Genomic DNA, 26,193 nt, shown 5'->3' with positions numbered 1-26,193 from the left:
GCTGATTCTCCCAGCATCTCTCTCCATTGCCACCTCAGATGATCTGCCGTGCTTTTCACTCTCCCTCTCCTCCTGTTGAGGATGTGGCTTTAGTGTCAAAGCCTCTGGGACAACATCATTGTTTTGTTCAAACACTCCTTCAACAATCAAACTGGCTACAGTCATCTACTTCAAAACATGATAGACATTTGGGAGAAAAGGAAGATGAGCTTCATTCTACCCTAAAAAGAGAGAGTTTTTTGCATGCGTGCTTTTTGTTGAAGTACAAAGACTAACCTTGAGCTGAAGCTGACCATTTTCTGGAAGTCTTTCAAATAAGTAGTAAATTCTCTCCCTAGGGGTATCTTTATCTTCCGCTGACAGAACAGCACTAGAAATTATTCGAGTTTCACCCATGTGCACCTCTATATCATGCTTCCTGCAAAAATTAAAAGTCGTGTGTTGGTGCAATAAAAGAAAAATAACCTTTCCAACAAATAATTTCTCTGCCAGGAATATGGATTACCCAAATGCTGACAGAAATGACAACTGCAGAAAGAATGGAAGGAGAGTGCCTATTTCAGTTCAAAACAGAAAAAAAAAAAAAAAAAAAAAAGCAAACAGGGTAGACCAGGTTCTCCTTACAGAGGTGAAAAACAACAAAGCAGATACCTACAACAGCCTGGGATTTACCGTGTCTGTCTTCTTCCCCTGGGCCCTATTCCACTTACCATCACACAATTTATAAGAAGAGAATAATATAAACAAATAGGCTGTATTATACACTAGTGCTACTATAGCCCATAGCAATACTGGTCTAGTGAACTGATTAGAGAGAAGACTGTCTTTCAGATGACTAGTCTGTCATTGCTTGCCTTGACCTTTAAGAGAGGCTTCTTCTCTATGCTCCCCCTTGCAGAATTTTCCTGGGTTCTTGAGTCAGAAAAGTAGATTAAGACCACCTGTTCCATGGCAGAAATGGCCATCACTAGCCACAAATAAAATTTGAGACAGCTCTGGGGAAGAAAATCCCATGTAGTTTGAAATTTATGCAGAGTCTTGCTCCATGGTCCTCAGATCATGTTTCCTCTGTTTCTGTTTTCAGCTAGTAACCATCGTCCAGTTTGCCTCTGCACACCCTGCTTTATCATTTTGCTGTTAGCTGTCTTACTTTTCCACAGTGTAGCACCCAAACAGTATTATTAGTGTATACAAAAGTTTCAAGGAGGTTGGAGGGGAATCAGCGTATTCAGTCAGATTCAGATTCAGATTCAAGGATGGGACCTGCTCAAGGTAATCTGCCCAGGGGCCACGGAGCATGTTGGAAAAGGACAGATGCCTCAGGCATTTGGGTAGCTAAGCTCTGGCTGTGCGCAACTGAGCATGTGCAAACCATGCTATTTCAAAGGCCAAATACGGATAGATATTTGCAAGAGTTGCTAAAGACACATTCTTCATACTACAGCCCTTTCCTTTGCCAAGCTGCAAGCGCATGCTCCAAAGCAGAGTGACAACTGAGATTTCCAAAGAAGAAGTTGTCGCAATTATTTAGTGATTTTGGAAAATTCTCAGAAAGAATGGAGATTTTTTTCCCTGAAGTTTCATATTCAAACTGATACGGATATGAGGCATAGGAATTTCATGTTTGGCAAAATGAGAAGCAAAGAATCTACAGTCATATGACAAAGTATATCAAGTCGTATTAATGATAGATCAAGCAACCTTAATGATTTGCTCATACCAGCAAAAAACATGCTGCAACTATGCAAACAGAAAGACCACGTGTCTGACCCAAAGACACTATGTGCCAGGAAGAGAAGATTCAACAAAAAAATAAGTGAAGATAAACAACTGTAGCTACACCCTGAGTGCTGCCTACCCCCAACTCATTTTTCTGCACAGCAGTTAGTTGGTTAAGTCCTTCTAGCACCCACATGTCTCATCTTGAGAAGAAGCTTTCAAGGGGAATGTGTGAGGCCTTACATTCCCCAAGGGCTCTCCTTGCTACAGGATGCAATCCAAGAGGTGACAGATTGAGTTTTTGGCAATCAGTGCTAAGAGCCACTGTTTGCCAGCCAAAAACATCCCATCCCAGATTCTTCAGTCAGCTAATGGACATGAGAGCTGAAACTCCCTGGGGTGGAAAAGTGCCCCCAGACCAAAAGGTGAGAAAAAGCTTATGTGTATTGTCAAATGTTAACATGTAAAACACTGCAGTGGCATAAGGGAGCTCCTACCCCACAGCAAAGACATGGTGACTGAATGTGACAGCTAAACCACTTCAATGCCCAACTGAACATGTTTACTTAAAGCACTAGTGATTAACTGCTGACAGCATACTGCATCTCCGTGAAAGAGTAACAGGCAAGAAGCAGTAACTTCTTATAATGAAATAGCTATTTTGCAAGTGGATGGCTCACTATGTGCTACTGTTCACCACAGGAATGGCAAATGGTGAGACCTAACATCGCCAGACAAGGCAGCAACCATATCTGGATCCAGCTGGACAAGGCTAAAAACACTTGACTTCTTGCATTCCATCATCTTCCTTCAGAGAGAAAGTGTGGAAAATTACACATCAGTCTTTACCATGTGAGGAACAAATAAGCAATTATCAGTACATTATATGAATACGTAGTCTATACACTTTATTGTAACAAGAAGTGGGCTTTCTCTCTTTCAACTATAAAACAATTGTTAATGCAGGAAGCTCTACATGGTAAACAAAACATTCAAAATTCTCTGCAATGGGAAATGTAGGTCTGATCTGAAGGTCAGTCAAATATCTGAAGGGATCAGAAATTCCCACTTTAGTGGCAGCCTGCTTAACAAGCTGCGAGTCATTTCTGTAATGCAAACTTTAGAGGTTCAGAGCTATACCCCCAAAAGCCTTCAGGGCCGAGCTCCCCATCTGCCTGCCTGAGGCTGGAAAGCAACCAGGAGGATAAAGCCCCTGATGTTCTGTGTCAGGTCGTCAGCTAAAACATGGGAATCCCAAGGGACGAGCTCCTTGTTAAAATGTCCAGGAGGTTTGGCTCTCTCACAGCCAGCTGCTTGTCTGCAAATAGTCTGCCAGGCAATTTCTGACCATGTCTAATTCATTTATGCCTCCTAGTTTTGAGTCGTAAGGGAAGTTAGTATGTAGCTTTTTAGAAGTTGAATTATGGATGAGCACTAGAATTTTATAATAGGAAAGAAGAGAATCATCAAGTTGAAAGGCTTTCCCCTGTGAGGCAAGGAGGCATCAACTTTGTGGATTCTCTCATGACAAAATCCAGAACTGCTTTCAAAGAGGTGTTTTAGACAGGTGGTTGCCCCAGGGAAGAGGAAAGAAAGTAACTGCAGTCAATGCCATGGTGGTCAGTGGTCAGCAGAGGTGTGCAAGGAACAGGGCTCTCTGGGAAACATCTTGAAGTTGTGAAAGACAAAATGAGCATGTTTAACACACACACACACGTTTTTTTTCTCTATTCTTTTAATTGAGCCACATTAAAGCGTGCCCTTCTTTCACTAAAAATGTTCTTGTTAAACAAGCTGGTAGAGACCCACATGGAAACATCTATATTGACATTAATCTGTGACTAGTTATGGCATCCTCTCCCCATCAGTCACTGGTTTGCTGTTTTGCTCACTTTTGAATTGTTCTGTGTGAATGATTCAAAAGTGAAAATCTTTCTCTCTGTCAGAGACAGGAACATGTGGCTTACTTGCTCAGCATGGGTTTCTCATCATTAACTGGAATGACCTTTACTGAAATGGTTCTGAGGACTTTATGTTTCCCATCTGATAGCTGGATTTTAAAGCTGTCAGTGAAGTTTTCTGAATTGTCATGCATGTACATCAGCTTCATTCCTACACAGAGGGTACAGGGAAGAAAAAGGAGAGAGAGAGAAAAAAATGGAAAAAACCAAATAAATCTGACTCCTGCAAAATGTCTCACATAATTTCACTCTGCTTCCATCACCCTTCTTCCATTTCCCCTCCCCATATTCTCTGGTCACTGCAAGCTTGTTTCAGCTGCCAGAAGATAAGCTTGGTGAGCCACTGCTATTCATTAATCTGACAACATACTATCGACTCAAAGACACCAGCCTGACCTGACTAAATGACTCCCTTCACAAAAGGGTCTCTCTCAAACTGAAAAAGGCACATTTCTTCTCTCCTAGTTCCAGTTAATTTTAACAGGGACCATAAAAAGGGTGATACTATCAGGCAACACTTTAACACTTTTCTGTGCCTTAAATAATCCTCAGGGAGCTCTAAACAAGTCTTGGCAAGGAGAGCTGGTCTTGTGGCTATGACCGTGGACAATCAGAAGATCTGGGCTGGAGGTTGCTCAGTCACCATTGTGAACAAGAAAAGAGCCAAGCGATTGGAACAGAGTCAAAAACAGCACTTGGGAAGGCTAAGGGATTTGGGGTGGAGACATGATATTTCTGAAGGTTCGTATTAGACAGACAGAGAGAAGAAAATCTTCCCTTGGGTTTTGAAGGCTGAACTGCAACCTGAATGCCAGGATTGAATTCATGTCCCTCTTTAAGTTGATAATTCCCATACTTCACTAAATTGCCACAGTCTGGAAGAATCCATTGTATTCTTGGAAGTGTTAAATATGCTTTTTCATTACATATGCAGGTTAACTGGTCATGCTAAGATACAGAGCCCCGGTTCATACCTTTATCATTAGTTATATGGAGGTATGATGAAGCTATATATTTTGGCCTTTCAATATATAAAGGGGACTTAGAAGAAAGATGGAAAGAGACTTTTTACCAATGCCTGTAGTGACAGGAAAAGGGGTAAGGGTTTTAAACTGAAAGAGGTTAAGTTTAGATTGGACATAAGGAAAAAATATTTTGCAATAAGGGTGATGAGACACAGGAACAGGTTTCCCAGAGACGTTGTTGATGTCCCAGCCCTGTTTAAGTCCAGGCTGGATGGGGCTTTGAGCAACCTGGTCTAGTGGAAGGTGTCCCTGCCCATGGCAGGGGGGTTGGAACTTGGCGATCTTTAAGGTTCCTTCCAACCCAAACCATTCTATGGTTCTGTGATCATATAGAGCAATATTTAACCCCATGATCATTTGCTGTATTTTTAAATGAGTCTGTCTGTCTCTGTTCTGGGTACTGTCAAATATTTTGAAATTTGTTTGCTGATATGTTGCACTATTCCTCTTATTCTTTCAGGGCAGGTGGCCTCCATAGTCATTTTACTACCCTTTCTGACATGTGGGCCTCTCAGGGTGATCTCATTGACAGTTCCTAAAATCAATAGACAATGCTAGCATTAATTATGTTAACTTCTATTCCTAAACATTGTCTTGAAATAACACATAGGGCAAGTGAATAAATAAGTGATGAATAAATAAATGGTACCACCTGGCCTCATTAAAGTAATCAAAGACCTATGTCAGAAGGATATTGCACCTACCGTTCTTCAGTAGCTCCATGGAAAAGTCACAAACAAGCAACCCGTGACTGTGGTGGTCGTGGTTAATTAACTGTTTATAGTGTAGAATATCATTGCCATGAACTCCATTAATAAGGAACCCATACCAGGGCCTCTGCACAACCCCAAATACCAAATGGTCTTGAGGCACATCCAGATCAACTGCGTTGATAACAGAGAGATCCAGCTCTTTCATCTCCCCCTCTTGAACCTGAACATGAAAGAAAATGTCCCATTCTTTAACATAAAAAGAAATTACAGAATTTTAGCATGGTTTCTAAGTAGGGTATTTTTCTGTGTAAGTGTATCTCTGCTTCCTCCGCCCTTTTCCCAGTGGCTTTTGAACCAGCTACTAATTTCAACCAGTTTAAGAGACATGAAGTAGTAAATAGTTACAGTGATGAAACAAAGAAGGTGAGATAAGGAGTTCCTGTCTGCCTCAGTTAATAGAAAAGCTGTTAAGTATGTAAACTTCATATTAAGTGCTAGGGAATTCACAGAGGAGAAACCCTTTAAATAAATAAATACGTATTTATGAAGATATGGATGCATATAAATTTATACATGTACATGCAATTTTTTACGGTAAGGTAAGCTTACAGTGCCCCAGCATGGTGGTCACAGAATTATTATTTATATTAAAAGCAGTCTTCAGAGAGGGGAGAGGCTATGCCAGGAACGCAAAAAAACTCTACAAAAAACTTATAAAAGCTCTTGAGAAACCAAAAGAAGCATAAAGATCCTTCAGCTTTCTAGATATCTTATTTGTTTAAAGATTTGAGCTTTGTTTTTACTTAACCACAAGTTACCAAACAGAGATGTACACTGCTCCAGTCCTACTGAAGCTCTGTCTTACTTACAGGTTTACATGGGATTTAACTGGGCTCTTAACTGAACTAGGCTGAACTACATAAACTAAGGGAAAGACACAGAGGAACAGGTGTCAGAACAATGTCCTTATTTATAGTAAAGAGTGTTTTCTGGTACAAAAGAATTCTTTGACAGGCTTTTTGATTCTTTCCTTACAGTAATATTCCTTGCTATGAATTCTGGAACTTCATCATTGGTTGGGTTGATCAGCACGAAAAATGGAGTCTCTGCTGAGCGATGCAGCCCATCAGTGACATAAAGTACAAAGTGGTCTGCTGTTGGCTCCATTCGCATGTGCCTGGCTTGTACGTAGTTTATGTTCAGGGCTTTCAGGTGCTTCAGCTGAAATGAAGCTAGAGATTTTAAAGAGATTATGAGTTACCACAATCTTTTCCTGCCTCCTGTTCCTAAATATTAAAAAAAATCTGAAACTATGTCTTTCTTCAAAGAACAAATAACTTGGATTTTATAAATTCTCAGTCTTTTTTTGGCTGAAAAAGTTAACACTGCACATGTTACTGCAGGACACGTGCCCTTCCCGTGAACTTCCCCTAAAACAAAAATGCATCCTTCTGTTTCTTGTGGGACGATGCAACTTCATACTTCTCAGTTCAATCTGCAGAACTGAGCCCAAATATAAAGACCCAAATAACAGGTAGGAAAAGATCTGAGGTCTAAGTAACTACATTGATTGTTTTATTTGACTGATGGACCAGAAGGCTCAGCTATTCTGGCTGTCCAGCTGGAGACACTGATAAAAGCCGGAAGCATTACAGAGCGTGCCACAATGTGTTCAGCTGAGGACAAAATTGCATTACAATATTTGAAGGTGGACAAGGGAAGAGACCCAAGCCAACCACCATCTCTATGACTTTCGTAACTTCACCTTGGAAACTAACATGGGACCCAGGCTTTTCAAATTCTCAGCTACAGCACTTAATTGACAGAATTATAGGTGAAATGAAGTGCGGCAGCCTTGCATGGGAGAGTGCAGGGGGAGGCAGAGAGGGCAGATTAATGTCTCATATGGCCACTTCTAACAGATTGCAGCTGGAATGCATAAAACAAGGATTGGCTTTACTTCAAGTGCCAGTTCTTCACCTTTGCAGAGCTACAGTCTCCCTTTGAACTCTACACACACAGTCCCATAGCTCTTCATTTGTCAGCACCTGCCTTCCTCAGTAAACCCATATTAATGCACACACCTGCAGCTACTTCACCAGAGCCCACCACACAGCCCTCCACAAGCCTTCTGCATTTCATTTGCTTGATTACCATACATCATTAAGACTTACCTATACTTATACCAGTGTTGCTCTTCTCAAACCCAGGAGAAGGCAGTATATTTTCAATGTAACCAAACTGGGGAGGAGAAACCAAGACAAACTCTAAGTCATCTGCAGTGGTGTCAGGATCAGTGGCAAACAAATGTTTGGTGGTAAGGGCTGCTGAGGAGCCTTCCTCCACAACAAACCTTGCACCTGCATACAAACAACATGACAAGAATTATTGCTTATTTAGCTCATTTTACTGTTGTTTTTGTTAACAAGAATGGGAATAATAACTGAGAGGGAAGAGATAACGAATACTGGATTACTGAGGGGGATTAGTTTAGGGGTTTTTTCCTCTGCTTACACCATCAACTCTACTTTTACCATCATGTAAGTAGAGAGGAAGTGGATCATGACATTATTTTACTGTTAAGTTATTAGGTATGGTTTATGTGCTGCTCAAAATCAGTTGTTACCTCTGTTTGTCAGAGCATTAATTACATGAGAGCTGTTATGAATTGTTCATAATGAACAATTTTTCATGCATCACTGCTTAATTTCCCTGCTGGGACAATGCTTCATTTCCAGAACATTACTTGGGTGAGAGCCTGCAAATTACAGAACTATTTATACATATGCTTAAATATTTTCTGAGATACATAACATATACATGATGCTTACAAACAAATGACATTGAAAAAGACAAGCATACAGAAAGCATACCTTTAATATGTACACTACAGGCCTCATCCAAAACCCAGGAAGCCAATGGAAATTTCAACAATGGGCTGTTGTTGGACTAAATGTACATTACCAACACTATTCCTGTTTTAACTGAGTATTTTTCATTCTGAAGAGTACTAGTGAAAATGTGGCTTCACATCTATTAATTTGATCCCTTACATATATAGCCTAAATTTGTCTTTATTCACTAAGAGAATTAAATATGGGTGATAAAAGTCTCTCCTTTGATATAAGGGCCAGAGTCTAAATTTCTGTTGTATACTTTACATGAAAAGGTAGATAGATATTTATGTTTATGTTTTTGCGTTGTAAAAACCTGACAATTGTCTGGACCTACGTTCAGTTCAGGGACAAGATATCAATCACTTTTACTCAGACATAGCTTACACATGCACCAATGGACATGTATAGATGGAGGGGAGCAGATCTGAGCACAGTCATCTCTAACCACACAATTTAAACATGCAGCTGAAAAGCCACAAGCAGTTACTCATACTTGCACCTGCAAGTATGATTTTGGTGGTTGCACTGTACTAGCGAAAGAAAAAAAAAATTGATGGAAATTCTGATCCAAAACTATTGTATGCTGATCTCATCTGACTCTTTCTGATGGTAAAACACTACCAAACAAAAAACCAACCAAAGAAAAAACAAGTCTGTATCTATTACAGTACTGTGTAGCCCACATTATAATGCTATAGTGAGAGGAAGTTTTCACCAGTTGCAATAGATGGGGGCTGGTTGTCCACTGGAAGTACAGTGATGTTAAGGTCATATACTGGAAAAGCATCATGAAGTGGATCTGGAGGAGGAAGAGGTCCATCATAACAGCAGTCTTTCACATCTAGGCCAGCCTCACTGTCAGAGACAATGAAGGTTAAGATCTCCGTGGAAGGAGTCAGGCCAATCTCCCCACCTGGAAAAAATGTTGCAGTTCAGAATAAATGTTTTACCAAAGCTTTATGAAGTATAATTTTGTACCCTACAAGGACAGTCTACATATTCAAAGTTAGAAGAAAACAAGCAGAATTACTAGAATTCTTAATTCTGACTGGTGGGGTAGCTGTTTGGTTAGGGATTTGGTTTGCTGTTTGTAATTAATTTTAACAAACTTACTTCTATTCTATAATAAAAGGGTGTAGTAAAGTATATAACTAAGTTAGAATTACCAATAATTATAATATTATTATTACAATGTTACAATATTAGTCCTCATGATTATGTTCTTTGTGCACTTAGGCATGTGCAAAATGTACATTTGTGGAGAAAGAGAGTATTTTCTACTTTTCTTCTTGAAGAACATATGAAAAAAATCTTTCTTTTATATATATACTCTCTTTATGACAAGTGGTAACATCCATGCTCTTCCAGAAGGAAAAATTTTTGCGTACCAAAAAATGCATGTATTCCTATATGCCTCTTATCCCTACAAAATGGACTATAACAAGGGCTGTCCTTTCTTATTATACTGTATATTACGCCTATGTGGAATCACATTCAAAATGTGGGCTGCTACAGCACAGGGCTGGGAACAGCCATCCCTTGTAAGAAGCATCTGTGACTGAGTATTCCAGTTCTCAGCACTTCTGGCAGCCTGTGTCTTGCATTGTCTGCAAGATATTACTAATAAGCTGCCTGCAAAGGAAAGGCAGTGACTCCCACCCTGTCTTGTGATATCTACTGGCAGTACATATAACGTATAGAAATTTGGGGATGAAAAACGCAAGCATTGTACCCATGAAGGTCAGCCTCTGCCCTTCATTGCCTCTGCAAAACACTTCCATTGGAATAATGTTCCTGATATCTTTAGGATAGAGCCATAGAATTGTAGAATGTATTGGGTTGGAAGGGACCTCTGAAGGTCATCTAGTCCAACCCAAAATGTTGTTATGTGTGACCATAATCAAGTACTTCTTTCTCTTCTCAAATACCAGCTGTTGATTTAAGACAGTGCCAAGCCTGAAAATATCACATATATTCTCCATGTCAGCACAAAATTACAGACTAATTAGACAGAAAACCAGAGGCTTTGGAAAAAAAAAAAAAAACAAAACCAAAACTAAAGCTGTTATCAGAGATGTAGAAAAGAGAACCCCTTTAATGCTAATGAAAGGATAAAATTAAGTAGGAAAGGGTGTTAACCAGCCCTTTGATTTCTGTGAGTAATTACAAAAAAAATTATTTTGGGATTTTAAAGATAAAACCACAAAATAACATCTTTTTAGCACTGTGGTTCTCTTGAAGAAAATCTGACCATCATTTATCTTGTGGTGCAGAAAGACTATGCACTGTCCAAAAGTGGATATCTGTCTAGATCGGAGAGGCAAGCGAGAAGTACCTTGGATTTTTAGTAGTTTTCTATTAAAACTCGACATCTTCATTTACAACGTTATATTATTTTTTTCTAAACAAGACTACAGAAAAAGGTTTAAGGTTATTTTTAATGTCATTAAACAAATAAAAAGACTATTTTGTAGCTAATTCAACAGTAATTTTGCCCAAAAAGCCCAAGGTATTTTATCAGCAACAGTGAAAGAGATCCTCCAGGATTATGATGCTTTCATGTACTTGTTCTAATATAATTTTCTGTTCAAACAGGGATTTGGAGAACACTAAAACATTTGGTAGTTGTATATCATCAGCCCTCTTTCAAAGCCAGTTTCCTTTTTTCCCTAGTCAAAGCACATGTGGTTTCTCAGCAATTCCTGCCAAGCTTCTGCAAACATTGTATGCATCCCAGCTGAGATTTTCTGCCAAAAACTCTCTGACCACCTTCCAGTCTAATTCTGTCCTTAACTCACTTACTAGTGTGCTTATATGTGACTAAACCTGAGATGACATCAGCTTGGGAAAAACGATTCACAGCAATGCCAGCTTTCCTCACTACCCCATGGTAGGGCTGGCGAGCCAGCATAAACATCAGTTTCATGTCATCACTGTCTGCATCTGTGGCATAAATGTACTCCGAGGAAAGGACCACTTCTTCACCCTCCAGGCAGTGGAGCACAGGAACAAGGCCTGTTCGCATAACAGGGGGCTCATCATTCACAGGCAACACCTAATCAGAAAAATAAATTAAGATCTTTTATTTTTCATTTTGGAAACCTGTTGTTTAACATGTTGCTTTCCAGACTAAACCAGCAGTATGGTGTCAGTGTCAGAGCACATTGAGCTCTCTTTACAAACAAAATTAAACCAGCTGAATTAGGGTCACTTTTAAAATTCAAAGACAAAAGTAAACCAAACTAGATAATTACAGCTTGAGAAAGAAAACTCACTCCCTATATTTAAGTACAGAGAGAATAATTACAGACAGAAGAACCCGAGCTAAAGCAAGCATAAATGCCTTTCAGCTAGTACAAGCCAAATTTCCTCTCACATTTGCCATGTAAACATGAAAGCAAGGGTCAAGCTCGAAGCCTAATGAGTCCGTTATCTTCCAGTTTCCAAGGCAATGGAAGAAGTCAAGCTTTGCACTCTTCTACACATGCAATTGCTCTCAGAAATATGCAACACACTGACCTTGACCTGCAGGATGAACTCTACAAAGTGGATGCCATCTGTGGCTGCAAAGCGAATGCCATCAGTGAGAGTCTCAGAGCCATCATGCCGATACCTGTGAAAAACCAAAGAGCTACACAGATTTCGTACAGACAAAGCAGCTGTGCTTTCTGGGCATGCCAGACAATGTGGATCCCTCCGATATAAAAAGCCGATCCCTGTGCATGTCTGTCCATCTAAGACTGCTAATTCGGGATCAGAGTGTCTTCAGAGGGCTTGTGGGGTCACCTACAAGAAGAAAACCCACAAGATAAACCAGACATCAGCTGGGAAAACGGTTTCGCTGAGGCTTTGTCATCTATGTTCTGGCTGCTTGTGAAGTGTCTACCAAACATGTATGTTGTCACTGCAGTAGGTGCCCTCTTTGACTAGCAGATGGGAACAGAGTCAGAAAGCTCTAATTCTGCATGCATGTAGAAAGTCAAGTCTTGTTCTTGCCACAAATATAGCAGCAAAATTTTCATCTTTAGGTTAATTAGTGTTAATACAATTTTTCCTGTGAACTAACCAAGTGTAATAAACACACAGCTGCCTTAAAGGAAAAAAGCTGGCAACCATTGCCTTCTTCACAGGAACTGCATGGCTGAATACAGAATTTGCCTCCTCATCTGCGCAGGGCAGTGCTTCGTAGAGAAACCTGTCCACATCAGACATGGTCAGTAGCTCCCACTTCCTGACCACACAATAGCTGTTTCCACAGTGACTGTTGTGGTCTCTAGGCTCAGCCAGCAACCTTGGCCTGGAGTAGCTCTTCCAGAGGTGTGCTATGGTGAGCACAGCTAGCTGCAGCCTCTGCATGTTGCATCACTTCACTATGGGGCTCTCACTCATCCAACGGAGAGAATCAACCACAGCAAGAGGAAAAGACATCCACTCCTCTAACCTGACTGCCAGGGTACGCAGGTCCCCACAGGAGAGTTTGTCACCTTCGTTCATGGGAATGCCATCCAACTCCACTGCCCCGTGCTGAGGCTGTCTCTGCAGGAGGAGGAGGAGATGCTCCTGTTTCGTGTCAACATCAGAGATGAGGATGTGTCCCTCTGTGATAGGGCTCAGGCCACCCTCTTCCACTCTCAAATGGCTTGTAAAAACCTGTGTGGAGGAGAAATGCTGAACTCTCTTTTCTACTGCGCCTCCAAACATAAACCAAATAGGGCAATTTCAATTTGCTCTGGTATGAGGATGTGTGACACCGTAAAAAACAAAATGCCAAAGGCTGTACTCTTTTCTGCTGTGTGAGGAAACCCTAAGGAATTTACTAATAGTAGGCCCTTAATACATGCAGCCCAGTCCTGATCCTGGCCTTCACAGGCAATAGGCAACACAAAGAGCAGGGGTGCAGTTTTGCTAACCAGGATGTGACACACATATTTTTGTACAGCCACTCAGACACTGAAGGCAGCCCTCTGCTTATTTAGCACAAAAAGTCACCTTGCACAGTTGCCAGACTTCACCTTCCACTTCAGTCCCAGTGCAGGCTATGTGCAAGACACTGAAACCCTGATCCCATGGAAGACTTATTTTTTATTTCAGTCAGGTAAGGCATCTCTCTGCATTTCTGTTTCTACTCAAAGACATTTCCAAGTCCTTCACTCTTGCCCTCACCACCACCCTACCTCTGGGGATTGATTGTCCACAGGAAGAATCGTAATATTGAAGCAGATCCCATCCAAAGTGCCACCATGCTGATTGCTGACAGAAAAAATAAACTGGACTTGCTGAGGTTCAGGCCCGATGTCCTGCAGTGGCGGCATGTAGGCAACTTTCATGTAGTTCACAGCATGCTGCAAAAAGAGAAGAGGAATGCATGTAAGGTAATAGGAGTAGCCATAATTCAGGACATTAGGGACCTTTCTCATCCCCTGATTAGATGTTATCCAAACTGTCAAAATTAATTCCAGAAACTTTATGTGTCCTCTTTAGCTACTGGCCATACCTTGATTCAGTGCATCTTGCACTACAAATCGGGTGAGTACAGGTGCAAGTACTCAAACCTGTAGCAAAAAATGTAGGCACAGTTTATAAGTAGTAACAGAGGCAATGGCCTTACCTTCTTGATGGAGCCCTTTAAGAATGCTGGTCCCAGGGCCTTTTCTAACTGTGACTTTAAAATAAACAGTTCATCGAGTCATAGCTTTTAATTTTACATCTCCCATAGCAGCTGAATTTGACCTCACCCCTGGGTGAGGGCAGGCTAGTGAAAGAGGTTAAAAATAACCACCAAAACCTTGCATCCAAACACATGTGTTAGGCATGTGATTAAGGATTTGTAGGCTCAAGAGTTCTCATTATGGTACTGCAATGATCACCATTATACAACCTTAACCATATAGCGCGATGTGAAACAGGGCACTTTACTAATATTCGTAAGACATATATCAAACTACAGAAGCACGAAAGCTGAACAACAAAATCCTGAGAAAGGCCTATTCCAGCCTGTGCCACATCTATTGGTGAAGACTCTGAGAAGAAGCAGGAAACTGTCAAGGCTTCATTTCCACATTTGGTGTATTTTTTCCTTCCTCTTAACATCATGCTGGAGCCAAATTCAGCCTGCCCAAAGCAACTGCAGCCCCTGCTGGTTTCAGAAGGAGAATTTTGTTCACATATTGCAGAACCGAAGCAGGAAGGAAATTTGTTTTAAAAGCTGGAATTTAATTAGCAAAGTTTTGAGCTTCTTCAGCTGAGCTTGTGATAGTACTGCTCCTCATTTTTCACCTCTTGTTTTCATGTCAAAAAGAAGCTGTACGCTTGTAACTTTTAAAAATTTTTTAGAACCAGTTGTGTTATCAGGTAACATAACAAACCTGAGTAAATGATCGCAGTGCAAGAGCAGCAGGATCCTTGACCAGCTTGGGGATGGTGTCCACAATAAACAGCTTCCCAGCATCTGAGTGGCTGTAGAAAAATATGTATGTCACATACTGGTTAGAAATACTGAAGAACAGGAAAAATAACAGTCACATAGCTCAATCTTGCATTTCAAATTAACTTCCCACTGCCAACTGCATTGAAAGGAAAAACTTCTTCCTTCTATCCTTGTTATTCGTTTAAATAATATCACAGAAAACTGACCACAAGAAATACTTTTCAGAGTGGTCATGAAAAATCATTGCACACCTTATAAGTAAGCTCTGAGTTTGCTACAAGTGTGTTTCTGCACACCCCATATACCATTTACACCACCTGCAATTCTAGTCCATCACATTCCTATTACTTACACACCTGCATTTATCTTTATGTAGAACAATAAATTATTTCTGGGTTTCATACATCTTATAAACTTCTGAAATAAGCCAGTTTCCAGCAGGCCAGCTTTCCAACAGCAGTGACCAGCAAACTGGATAGCCATGTGGCTATTTGACCGAATAGGGGAACAGCCTAAACATTCTTCTCCCACAACTGCATACTGATTCTCCACTGCTTGAAGTCAGAATTTGAAGTGTTAAACCATATAATTGAAAGCTTAAACCGTACAATGTCTGGATTTAAAACTTTTCTAATTAGCAAACCGTTGCTGATGCTGTCATTTCACCCAACGGTAAAACAGCATCAGTGACATGTAAACTGCTGCTACACCCATTCATCCCATATCCTATTGCCCCATAACCTGTTCTGCCTGCACTCTGCTCCACAGGTTCCTGGTCCAGGATCAGGAGTCCTTCCCAGTGCCATGGTAATAACACATAGTGTGGAAAAAGCTGTAGCACCTCATCTTCTCAGTCTGGGGCAGGCCCAGGTAAGCCCCACGCTACCAATTAGGAGAGGTGCTGTGACTTGTTCAAGGCTGTAGAGATTCCCACAGGCCAGTGTAAATTGCAAGTCCAACAAAAGGAAAGAAAATATTTCAGATGCTTGCTTTTCTCCTTATTTCTTGCTGAACTGTGTTGGGGTTTTTTATTACTCTGTATATTATTCTGCTGCTTTCAGCTCTAGCTCACTCTTAATCATCAACAGGAGAGCTGCACCCAGCTATTTTCACTTGCAGTTTAACAAACAGATGAAGAACCTGAGACACAAGCATGCTACTGCCACTGAGACTGCCCCTTTTACATGGGTCATTGCCCTGTCCCACCTGGAAGTTACGACAGGTCACACCTACCCATGCGTGCAAGAGAAAAATGGGGAAGTGGTTATGGTGTATGTGAGTTCCCTATCTTGCTCTTCCACATCTATGAAGTGGAGATGTTTCTTAGTTAGGCGAGCAATCTCAGTCTCTTTAACAACCAGGTGACGGGTCACTCCTGGGGCTTCTTTAGGTAGCTGATCATCCACAGGGATAATGTGCACCATCATAACCTGAAATCAGGAAGACCATAAAATCAGCAGCCATTCCTCTCAATAAAAAGTTGTCCAAGCACCTGTTTACAAATACGTGCACACAGAAGTAAGTGGATCACTGAATATGAGATATAGGATGTAGCTATTATGCCACATAATGAACACAGGAATAATGGAAATGTACAGCTGTTAAATGCAAAGCCTATGACTCTTAGCGATTTCCCTTTAAATTAAAGACAAATTTAAATGCAGTATGTTGGACCACTGGGTGAAATAATTAGTTTCTTCTCAGTTGACTTCAGGAGGGCCGTTTAGTTTTTTTGTACTGTCTCCAAATCAAATTTGTTTTCAGCATTTCAGTTTGCAGTGTAGGAAAAAGTCTTTGCAATGGACTTGTCTCTCTGTAGCCAGGCAGAGAGAATTACCCCATGGAACGCAAGAACAAGAGCTAGCCCTGAAGAACATTGTTTGTGGTGATGACCATGGTGATGGCAAATAGAAAAGATGTATACCAATTTGATTTGACGGTCTGTCAGAAGGTGTAGAATCATCAACCATCTGGAGGAAAAACGCATGACTCTGCCAAGATGCTTCAGTTTCATACCTGTGTCTCTGAGAGATTGGGAGGGTCATGACTATCACACAGCACAAACTCAAAGGTATCTTCAAATACTTCTCCTCCCAAATGATGGTAATAAATTATTCCATTAAATAGATCCCTCTGAAGAAAACTGCTGACAGAATACCCTGTTGAATTGAAGAATATCTTCTATTGAATGGTGCATGATTTTAATAATTCATAAACTTTATCCATTAGCTATGCGAGTAACTGGTGAAGCATAATGTCCTCTTTCTCACACTAACTAGAGCATGCCCTTTGAAATGTTATCTCATTGTCTTCCACGTTTCCTGAAGATCTTCAGCTTCTTTTCTGTGTCACTTAAAGATCATTCAAAAAATGAAGCAATACAGCAAATGGGCCTAAAGCCCTGTTCAGAGAACAAAAGAGAATTTGCAGGGCTAGCGACCTCTGCAGTCTAGCACTGGGATTTCTGAGCTCAGTTGAATGGAAGGAGACCTTTCTTCCTCTTTTAGCATCATTAACATCATCCAATAGCTTTGAAATTGTCGGGGATCCTTGCAGAAAAAGTAACTCCTGACTACCCCAGCTTTTCTGGAGGAGAAGAGTACAGTAGGGAAACAAACTCAGAATGGAACAATTATGGGATAAATTGTGTTCACAGAGATAGTTATCCTGGCACAGAGACCAACATTAATTAATGATGGGGATGTGCACTACAGTGAAAGAAGTCCAAATTCACCATGATTTGTCCTGAGCCAAAGTGTTGTCTAATTGTAACATCTAATGTAGGTAAAAAAGGAGGGGAGAAAGAAAAACATGCAGTTGTGGATGTGTTTCATTACCTATCAAGTTTGGTCCTGGTTTTTTCATGATTTCTCCAGCTTTTGGTGGCTTGGTAATGTTGAATAGTATGTAGTCATCACTTGAATCCATGTCAGAAGCATGAAGCATGGAGCCCTGAATCACTATTGTCTGTCCCTCATGAACTTCAATGACCATATTGCTGATAAGAAATGGAGGGCTGTCATCTTTAGGGAGGATATTGATTGGAAACTTATGACGAATGCTGTGGGGGCCATCAAAAATCCTAAATACCACAAAGTCCTTGGTAGAATCACTGTCATCATGATGGTAGTGAACAACTCCAGCCTGAATGTCAGAGACTGTGAACACGAATCCTTTCCCTCCTGTCAAAACAGTGGAAGAAAATGCATCAAAACCATACAGTTCAGTCCAGAGGAGAGCCCTTCCACCAATATGAGTGTTACTAAGGGAGAGAGAAAGAGATTGCGTTTCTAACTAGAATAAACAAATGTAACTTCACCTGCTGGGAGCAAATTGGAACAGTTAATAATAGTTAATGCAGAATTTGCAACTGTGGCAGCAGAGAAAATCCTCCAAAAGTCCATTGCACTAAAGATAGCTGGATTTTTAACTGTGACTGTTTCCACTTTAGTTTCAAGCTCTACTTTCTTATCGGAACATTTTACATGTATTTTAATCATCAAAGAGAATATGCTTTATAATTACAGCTGAGCATTGCGCTGCAAGTAAAAATAACATTTGTGGGTCTTGTTTTTCTGAATATTGAGGTTATTGTCTATAATAAGACAATTTTACACCTCTGCTTCGCTACATATGTTATGTGCACACTCAAATATTCAAGCAGGTTAAAGGTTTTGAGACCTACAAGATGGTGCTGGAAGAGATTATCTCCCCAGGGCCTCCTTTGAAAACGTTTTTTGCCCTTCGTGCTCTGTAACATCAGCAGAGACACCCACCCACTCCCTTTGCTCCTCACTTGAAGAGAATTATGGGCAACTTTAGGATGGAGAAATAAGTTCCTGGACAAAAACATGTTAAAGTTGACAGAAAGCAGACCTCTTCCTTTCTTGTACACACCTCTTTCTTTCCAGGCTTTCTTTTACCTCTAGGACTGGCACTACCAAACCCAACAAAACAGTATTTAAAATATTGGGTTGATTAACTGTTCCCTGCAGTTAATGGGCATCCCTCTACTTATTCAGTGGGCTCAGACCATTTGCCAGCAGCATGAGAGCTATGGTGCAGCTGGAGGGCTAAGCGCGAGCTTTCTTTTGAAGTTTGAACATCAGTTGGTGGGTGCTATCCAAAAAAGCAGTTGCCAAAAATTGTGATGATGGTTTCCTTTGCATGTACCTATGCAGACACATAAAAGAGAATAAGGCGCTGTCACTGGAGAAGAAATATCCACCCCCAGCTGGCACACAGGAGGCCGAAAAACCCCGAGGCGCTGCATGCAAGGATGGGACTGCCATGATAAGATGGGCCCTGGGCTCTGCATGTCCTGCAGGCACAGCTGGTCTGCTGCCCTGCAGCCTGCAGCCCCCTCCCTGGCTAGCTGGTGGAACCCTGGGGCTGACCCTATCTAACACTGCTGAGACCACAGGGTTGCTCTTTGTAGCACTTACAGGAGGATGGTCATGCAGACACTGAACTGCTTGGCAGTAGTTTCCTGGGATGAAACATACTTGTGTATAGTTTCTGTTTCCATTAAGTTCCAAATACCACGTTCCCCTTTTCTTTAAATATTTGCTTTATGTCTCTAGGCTATGCATTTTACATGAATACATTTAACTATCAAAAATCCAGCATTGATAGTGGCAGCATCTTTCCACTCGACCAACAGCAGAGTGACCTTTTTTTACCTAATCATCTTCCCAAGGAGAGCGGCACTGTGCTGACTCATGAGATTGCAAAGTGAAATTGTTAATACTGACAATGCAGAAGGATAACAAATTAGAAGTCTAATTTAATTGCCATTTTAAAAAATAAACCTTCAAGCTGCCAGTAAATAACAACTGTATCCAAATGGTGTCTGTATTTGCCAACAAATCAAAATCACTCGTCATTCTTTATCATCTTCAAGCAAAAATATAAGAAATTAAAACACAGTGACTGCATTTCGCCTAGGTCATGCCTGGTCAATGAGCGCATAGCTGATTTCTTAACATCGGCTTTGCGATGTAAACGTACAGTAAGGAAGTAAACGTTTGAATACTGAATGTTTCAATACTCCTGTTTTAATCCCAGCGCGGCTGCGGCAGGGGAAGCCGGCCAGCAGAGGGAGCAGAGCCCGCTGGCAAGCCAGCCTCCCGCGGCAGCGCCGGCACGGCCGCCCCCCGCCGGCAGCGGGGCAGCGGGACGGCCGGGGCAGAGCCGGGACAGAGCCCGGGCAGAGCCGGGACAGAGTCCGGGCAGAGGCGGACGGGCTGGCGGCTTCTGCCCCGCGATGCCCAGCCTTGCCGGCTTCCCTCCGTGCGGGTCTCATGCTCTTTGCTCTGGGGGGAAAAGCTGCAGAAGATGCATTCTCATGCCCCGGGTTTTCTTTGACTGACACAGAGCAACGTACGGCTATGCTGGCGTTTCTCTTGTTTTTTAGTGGCATGGCAGCGCTGGCTCTGAGGAGTTACCCGTCCTCCTTTCGCCTTGGCGAGGCAGGCCTGCTGCGAGGCATTACTAGCTGCATTAGCTCACTTGGGCTGAATTCACCTCCAATGAAGAAACTAAGAACCAACTTCACTTTCAAATGAAAGTGGTGTGTAAGCAAAATGCCAGATATACAAGTATCTCCCACATAAGGATGAAGACAGCATAAATACACTACTTGCAAAAGTGTCTAAGCTATGCAACTGACTCTCTTTTTGAGCCTGTGAATTTTTTAATTTCTTACTCTGCATCCAGGTACTCCCTTCTGCATCTTTGTTCACTTGTAAATCTGGCGCTTATGCTGGCAGCCCTCAGCAGGGAGTGACATACAACAGACTCTATCAACATCTTCTTGACTGTCACGTTATCACAGCCAGTGGTCACTAGAGAACATGTTTCCAGGCCCTAAAGTTGAAAAGATTTACCTCTTACTGTGAGTCGCCCATGCTGTAAGCCATCAACTGTGATCAAGCGCACATTTTGGATGTCATCATTGTCTACAATTTGGAAGTGTTGCCATGTGATCGGTCGGGATTGCCCCTCCAGGAGGTTGAGGCCTGAAAAGAGCAGAGCATTGTTTCACCAAAGCTTCTGCCACATTTAAGGCTGTCAAACCTTTCTAGAGGTTTCTGCAGCCAGGAAAAAAAGCGTGTATAACTCCATCTACATACCTACCTGTGACAGATGTTTCAAGGCCAGCTTAAAAGCTTGATATCAGCCTTTATTCTGACATACTTGCCCTAGTTAGCTGTCTTTAAGGATTTTTTTTTTTTTCAGAGAAATAACATACTCTGGTTCACAATTAGCTGATAGACTAGCTAGGCACATCTCTGGACATTTGCACAAACTGGAGTGTTGCACTTGAAATCTCACAATGTCTGAAACTGGGCACTCAGCTTCCTTAGTGAGTCTGCATTCAGTGCATCTGTATTGAACCTCACGATGGAGGAAGTATCTCTACTTTTTTACTCCAACAGTCATTTCAGGTGGTGTTTTCCTTGGAGACATGAGGCCTCTTCTTCTCAGCTCCTTCCCTTTTCTACTGTAAGGAGACTGCACTCTTTCAAGTGTTAACTTCAACACTTGTTTGATCATATACCTTTGCCTTTTGATGATTAAATATCAATGTACATTTCACTGTAGATGAGAGAGCCTGTCCCCTGTCCAGTGCAGGCATCATAAACCTGTTTGAATTAGCCTTAACCCTGTAAGGTTTCCAGGCTTCAAATGTTTGGTGAGGTATCATGCCTTCTTTTTCTAGTTGTTAATTTTTGCAGACTTCTGCTTTAAACAGTACCAACAAGCCTTGGTCTCTCCCACACACTACCTTACTACTCCTATTACATCAAATTTTTTGGTTTTACTATTTATTCTCTTTTATGTCCAGTTCATTCGTTTTCCTGTAATGCCCTTTTTTCTTTATTTTTCATCCCAGTTAAAACTTAAGATTTTTTCAAGTTCTTGTAACATGTTCTTCCCAAAATGGATAAAGGGAAAAAATAGATTTACAATCCCTCAGTTTAGTGATCCTTAAACTCCAAGTATAAATCTGAATGTTAGAGCTTTGTCAAATGTCTGTGTCGAAACATTATAGATTCTGCAGCAAAATAAACTGAGGAAAAGAGATCTCACCTGTATTCCATGAAACCCGAGGAGCATTTGTATCTGTTGTTCTGATAGAAAGATGCACAGTGATTGGTAAACTCCTTTTAAAGTAGAAATCATGAACCTCAAACTCCACCTGTTGTGAAAACAAACTATTTATTGAAAAAAAAAAAAAGCCTGAAAACCAGCTGTACCTCAAAACATGTATAGTGTGTTCTTTCCTGAGAGATCTTAAAGTATGCTGATAATATGTTAATGATTTATGATGTTAATATGACTTAGCTTCCAAAAAGAGTCTTTGAGGTTCTGCACTAAGTTATCTGCCTTTGATGTTCTTTGCAGTGAATGCCAGGAAAGTTTGTTTGCAATGTGTGGAGATTAATGGGGCAGATAAGCATTTTCACTGTTGTTTTGGGTAAAATTAACTCAGCAATTAACATAGGGGGGTTTTTTATAGTAATAATAAAAGGGGAAAGAAGCATTTCCTGCTCTTTTAATATAAGTAGGACCAAAAAAAAATTATGAAAGAAAAGATATGGACTGGCACAGAAAAAGAAATAAAACAAAATGTCAAACTCTTGAATTGTCAAATTCTTGAACCTGCAGTCAAACAATGCTGAAAGCAGAACAAAGAAGAGGCACTTAAGGAGCAAGTGGTTTGATAGGATGACTGATCCTCATACTAAGGAAAGAGAAAGAAAGGAGCTTCCTGTGACAGCCAACATTAAAAAAAGACAAACCTTGTCAGCGTCGGGTGCCAAAGTTACTGTTACTGTTCCTCTGCTTTCCAGGCCACCCTTTCCCCAGCTTACCTTACTCTGATTTTCTGTTTCTTCAGTTTCATTACTTTAGTACCAACCACTTTTTTTTTGTTCGGTTTATTGCTTAACTGTCTTATCAGTTATTTTATAAATATCACCATATTTATATACTCCTTTAACTCATTTCTTTTCCTGTTGTATCTCCTTTTTAAGACTATTGCTTATTTCTCAGAGTGCTGGCGCACTACTGAATTACACAAAATACCTAGCAGTGCTGGTTACTGTGCCTGGGAAGACCATGGAACAGATCCTCCTCGAAGCTGTGCTAAAGCACATGAAGAACAGGGAGGTGATCCAAGACAGCCAGCATGGCTTTACCAAGGGCAAGTCCTGCCTGACCAACCTAGTGGCCTTCTATGATGGAGTGACTATATCAGTGGACAAGGGAAGAGCTACAGATGCCAGCTACCTGAACTTCTGTAAGGCCTTTGACACAGTCCCCCAGAACTTTCTTCTCTCTAAACCGGAAAGATATGGATTTGATGGGTGGACTGTTCGGTGGATGAGGAATTGGTTGGATGGTCGCATCCAGAGAGTTGTGGTCAACAGCTCAATGTCCAGATGGAGAATGGTGACAAGCGGTGTTCCTCAGGGGCCCATGCTGGGACCAGTGCCATTTAATATCCTCATCAATGTCATAGACAGTGGGATCAAGTGCACCCTCTGCAAGTTTGCAGATGACACCAAGCTGAGTGGTGCAGTTTACACACCTGAGGGACAGGATGCCATCCAGAGGGACTTGGACAAGCTTGAGAAGTGGGACCATGGGAACCTCATGAGGTTCAACAAGGCCAAGTGCAAGGTTCTGCACCTGGGTTGGGGCAATCCCCGGTATCAATACAGGGTGTGGACGAAAGGATTGAGAACAGCCCTGTGGAGAGTGCCTTGGTGGTACTGGTGGACGAAAAGGTGGACATGAGCTGTCAATGTGCACTTGCAACCCAGAAGGCCAACCATATCCTGGGCTGCATCTAAAGAAATGTGTCCAGGAGGTCGAGGGAGGTGATTCTGCCCCTCTACTCTGCTCTGGTGATATCCCACCTGAAATGCTGTGTCCAGCTCTGGAGCCCGCAGTGTAAGAAAGACATGAACCTGCTCGAGCGGGTCCAGAGGAGGGCCACAGAGATGATCAGGGGGCTGGAACACTTCTCCTCAGAGGACAGGCTGAGAGATTTGGGGTTGTTAAGCCTGGAGAAAAGAAGACTCCAGGGAGACCCTATAGTGGCCTTCCAGTACTTAAAGGGGGTCTATAAGGAATATGAGGGCAATCTTTTTAGCAGATCCCATTGTGGTAGGACAAGGAGTAATGGTTTCAAACTAAAGGAGGGCAGATTTAGACTGCATATAAGGAGGCAATTTTTTTACAATGAGGGCAGTGAAACACTGGAACAGGCTGCCCAGAGCGGTGGCAGAAGCCCCATCCCTGGAAACATTCAAGGCCAGATTGGACGGGGCTTTGAGCAACCTGATCTAGCTAAAGATGTCCCTGCTCACTGCAGGAGGGTTGGACTAGATGGCCTTTAAAGGTCCCTTCCAGCCCAAACTATTCTATGAATCTATGAAAAAATAAAATAACAGTGCTGTGAAGTTAGGAAACATTCATCATTGTCACTCAGTGGCAGATATGGAGGGAGAAATATCGCTGGTGGCCAGCATGGCAAAGGCGGAAGCAGTGCTTTGTTCACTCCCATAAAACGTAAATGTATTCCTGCAGCCTTGGTCTCGTAGATCAGCACTGTTTATTTACTCACTTACTCCAGTCCCTTCAGATACCAGCCTGCTCTCATCATTTGCATCGTGTTCTCTATGTTAGTAACATATGTTTACTACTCCCAGCAGGAACTGTTGGGAGACCCTTTTTGTTATCCGTATACACCATTGCCATAGTAGGTAGGCTGTGAGGTCAAATGGCAATCCTGATACTTAGCTGGTCCATCTTTCATGGCTTTAAATATGGCACCTCTCCACAGGTCACAGGGTCCAATACTCTCACATAGGGATAAAAGCTGTGTGGAAAAGGCACAGCTGATCCTTGCAAAGGCTTTTGGATAGATCTACAAGTACTGTTGTTCCCCTATTCCCCTCATAAAAAAGAAAAAAAAAAAAAAAGGAAGAAGAACCAAAAAATCCTTTTTAGATATTCTCAGTCATAGGGGAAAAATCTTGCAGTGCAAAGAATTTCTTAAGTAGTGAGCAACAAATAATCTGATGAGTCATAGGAGAAAGTGGTGAAACTTTTTACCTCTGCTCCTGCGTTGCATAAAGTTAGAGAAACATCTTTCATTTTCTCTGAAAAATATCCATTACATGTGAATGCATTTATTTACAGCTTACTTAATCTTAAAGAGATGAAAACCAGCAAATGCTCATACATTACACTGTTACCTCATAATTCCTCCTCTCTGTGTGGCTGTTATTTGGAGGCTGATAAGCAATCATCATGTCACTGAGATCTTTCCACGTGAAGGAGCCAACAGGTTTTGTGTGGTCAGATAGATGAGTGATGAAGCCCCGTGGAGGTGGCTTGGTGATGTTGAATACAAGCAGGGACTTTGGAGTTTCACTGTCTTCAGCATCAACCGTTGTGGTTGTAATGGGGGTTAAAATAAATTGATCTACTTCCAGGATGAACTTTGCCATCGGGGCAGCTTTGGGTATTTGATTGGGAACAGCACCTTTAATCTGAACAGGGAGCCACGCATACTCAGTCTACAACAGGAAAAAACGAGAAAACTGAAGGGGCAAAGTGAAGCAAACAAAATAAATTAAATTACCATTACCTTCACACAGCTAATTGGGGTAGATGTTAAAGCAATAATTATTTTGAAAAGAAGAATTGAAACTGTTAATGAGAAAATGCCTAAAGTAAATATTTAGACCTCATGAAAATGTCTTCCAGGTTCACTAGTCTTATTCATGTCCTTAATTTTGGGCTGAAACCACTTGTTTAATTTGATGCAAGTTTAATGAATAACTTTACCTGACAGAAACATGCATGAGATTAATTATTATGAATTGAGTATGTTCACACAGCTCTTAACTTATTGATTACTATAGATGTTAAAGTCAGTGCAGATCATGCTCTATAAAAAAGGTGGAATCATGCCAGAATTAATTTTGTTCTCAGACTAAACTACTTATGCCTGCCAGTAAACAACCAGAGGTGTTTCTCTCTAGGCATAATGGTCTAAGCATAGAAGCATGGAGATAATGCATTTCATTTGCCCAGCTGGCAACATTGTAAGAACTGAACAAACTTTCAGGCTCTCTATCTCTTTTCAGATGTGAAAAAGAGCAATAGATTTAATTTTTTGAAAACCAGAAAGGCCATCAAACATTGTAAGGTTGCATAAAAGTCTACCTTGTGCAGAGTTTTGCTTCTGCTGTCTGTGAGATCCAGCCTCACAGGAATATAATCGGTCTCAGGCGAGGGGGGGTCAAGGTGCTGATATCGAATCCCCATCCTCAGAAATTCTTCGCAGCTCATTTTTGTGTTGTGAACGATTCCAAGTCCCAGCATGCAGCTTCCATTTCTGCACTGCTGGCCCAGACTGTGCTCTGT

General features: G+C 41.4%; 1 protein-coding gene across 1 annotated transcript in view; it reads right to left on the bottom strand.

Annotated features, from left to right (window-relative positions):
* Positions 1–26,193, bottom strand: part of FREM1 (FRAS1 related extracellular matrix 1) — a 62,307-nt gene that overhangs the window by 28,494 nt on the left and 7,620 nt on the right. The window contains exons 4-21 of the mRNA XM_009960927.2: positions 25,993–26,189; positions 25,017–25,340; positions 21,838–21,946; positions 20,631–20,762; positions 17,580–17,924; positions 16,759–16,901; positions 15,976–16,172; positions 14,681–14,771; positions 13,490–13,657; positions 12,757–12,965; positions 11,835–11,928; positions 11,118–11,370; positions 9,031–9,228; positions 7,593–7,778; positions 6,454–6,650; positions 5,410–5,638; positions 3,687–3,831; positions 277–418 (exon numbers count right to left, since the gene is read on the bottom strand). Of these exons, the coding sequence (XP_009959229.1) occupies positions 277–418; positions 3,687–3,831; positions 5,410–5,638; positions 6,454–6,650; positions 7,593–7,778; positions 9,031–9,228; positions 11,118–11,370; positions 11,835–11,928; positions 12,757–12,965; positions 13,490–13,657; positions 14,681–14,771; positions 15,976–16,172; positions 16,759–16,901; positions 17,580–17,924; positions 20,631–20,762; positions 21,838–21,946; positions 25,017–25,340; positions 25,993–26,189 (3,359 nt within the window). The remainder of the gene's footprint in view (positions 1–276; positions 419–3,686; positions 3,832–5,409; positions 5,639–6,453; positions 6,651–7,592; positions 7,779–9,030; positions 9,229–11,117; positions 11,371–11,834; positions 11,929–12,756; positions 12,966–13,489; positions 13,658–14,680; positions 14,772–15,975; positions 16,173–16,758; positions 16,902–17,579; positions 17,925–20,630; positions 20,763–21,837; positions 21,947–25,016; positions 25,341–25,992; positions 26,190–26,193) is intronic.

The sequence above is a fragment of the Leptosomus discolor genome, chromosome Z (assembly GCF_034619465.1).
Source record: "Leptosomus discolor isolate bLepDis1 chromosome Z, bLepDis1.hap2, whole genome shotgun sequence".
NCBI lineage: Eukaryota > Metazoa > Chordata > Aves > Leptosomiformes > Leptosomidae > Leptosomus > Leptosomus discolor.
This window is presented reverse-complemented; position numbering and strand designations above follow the sequence as displayed.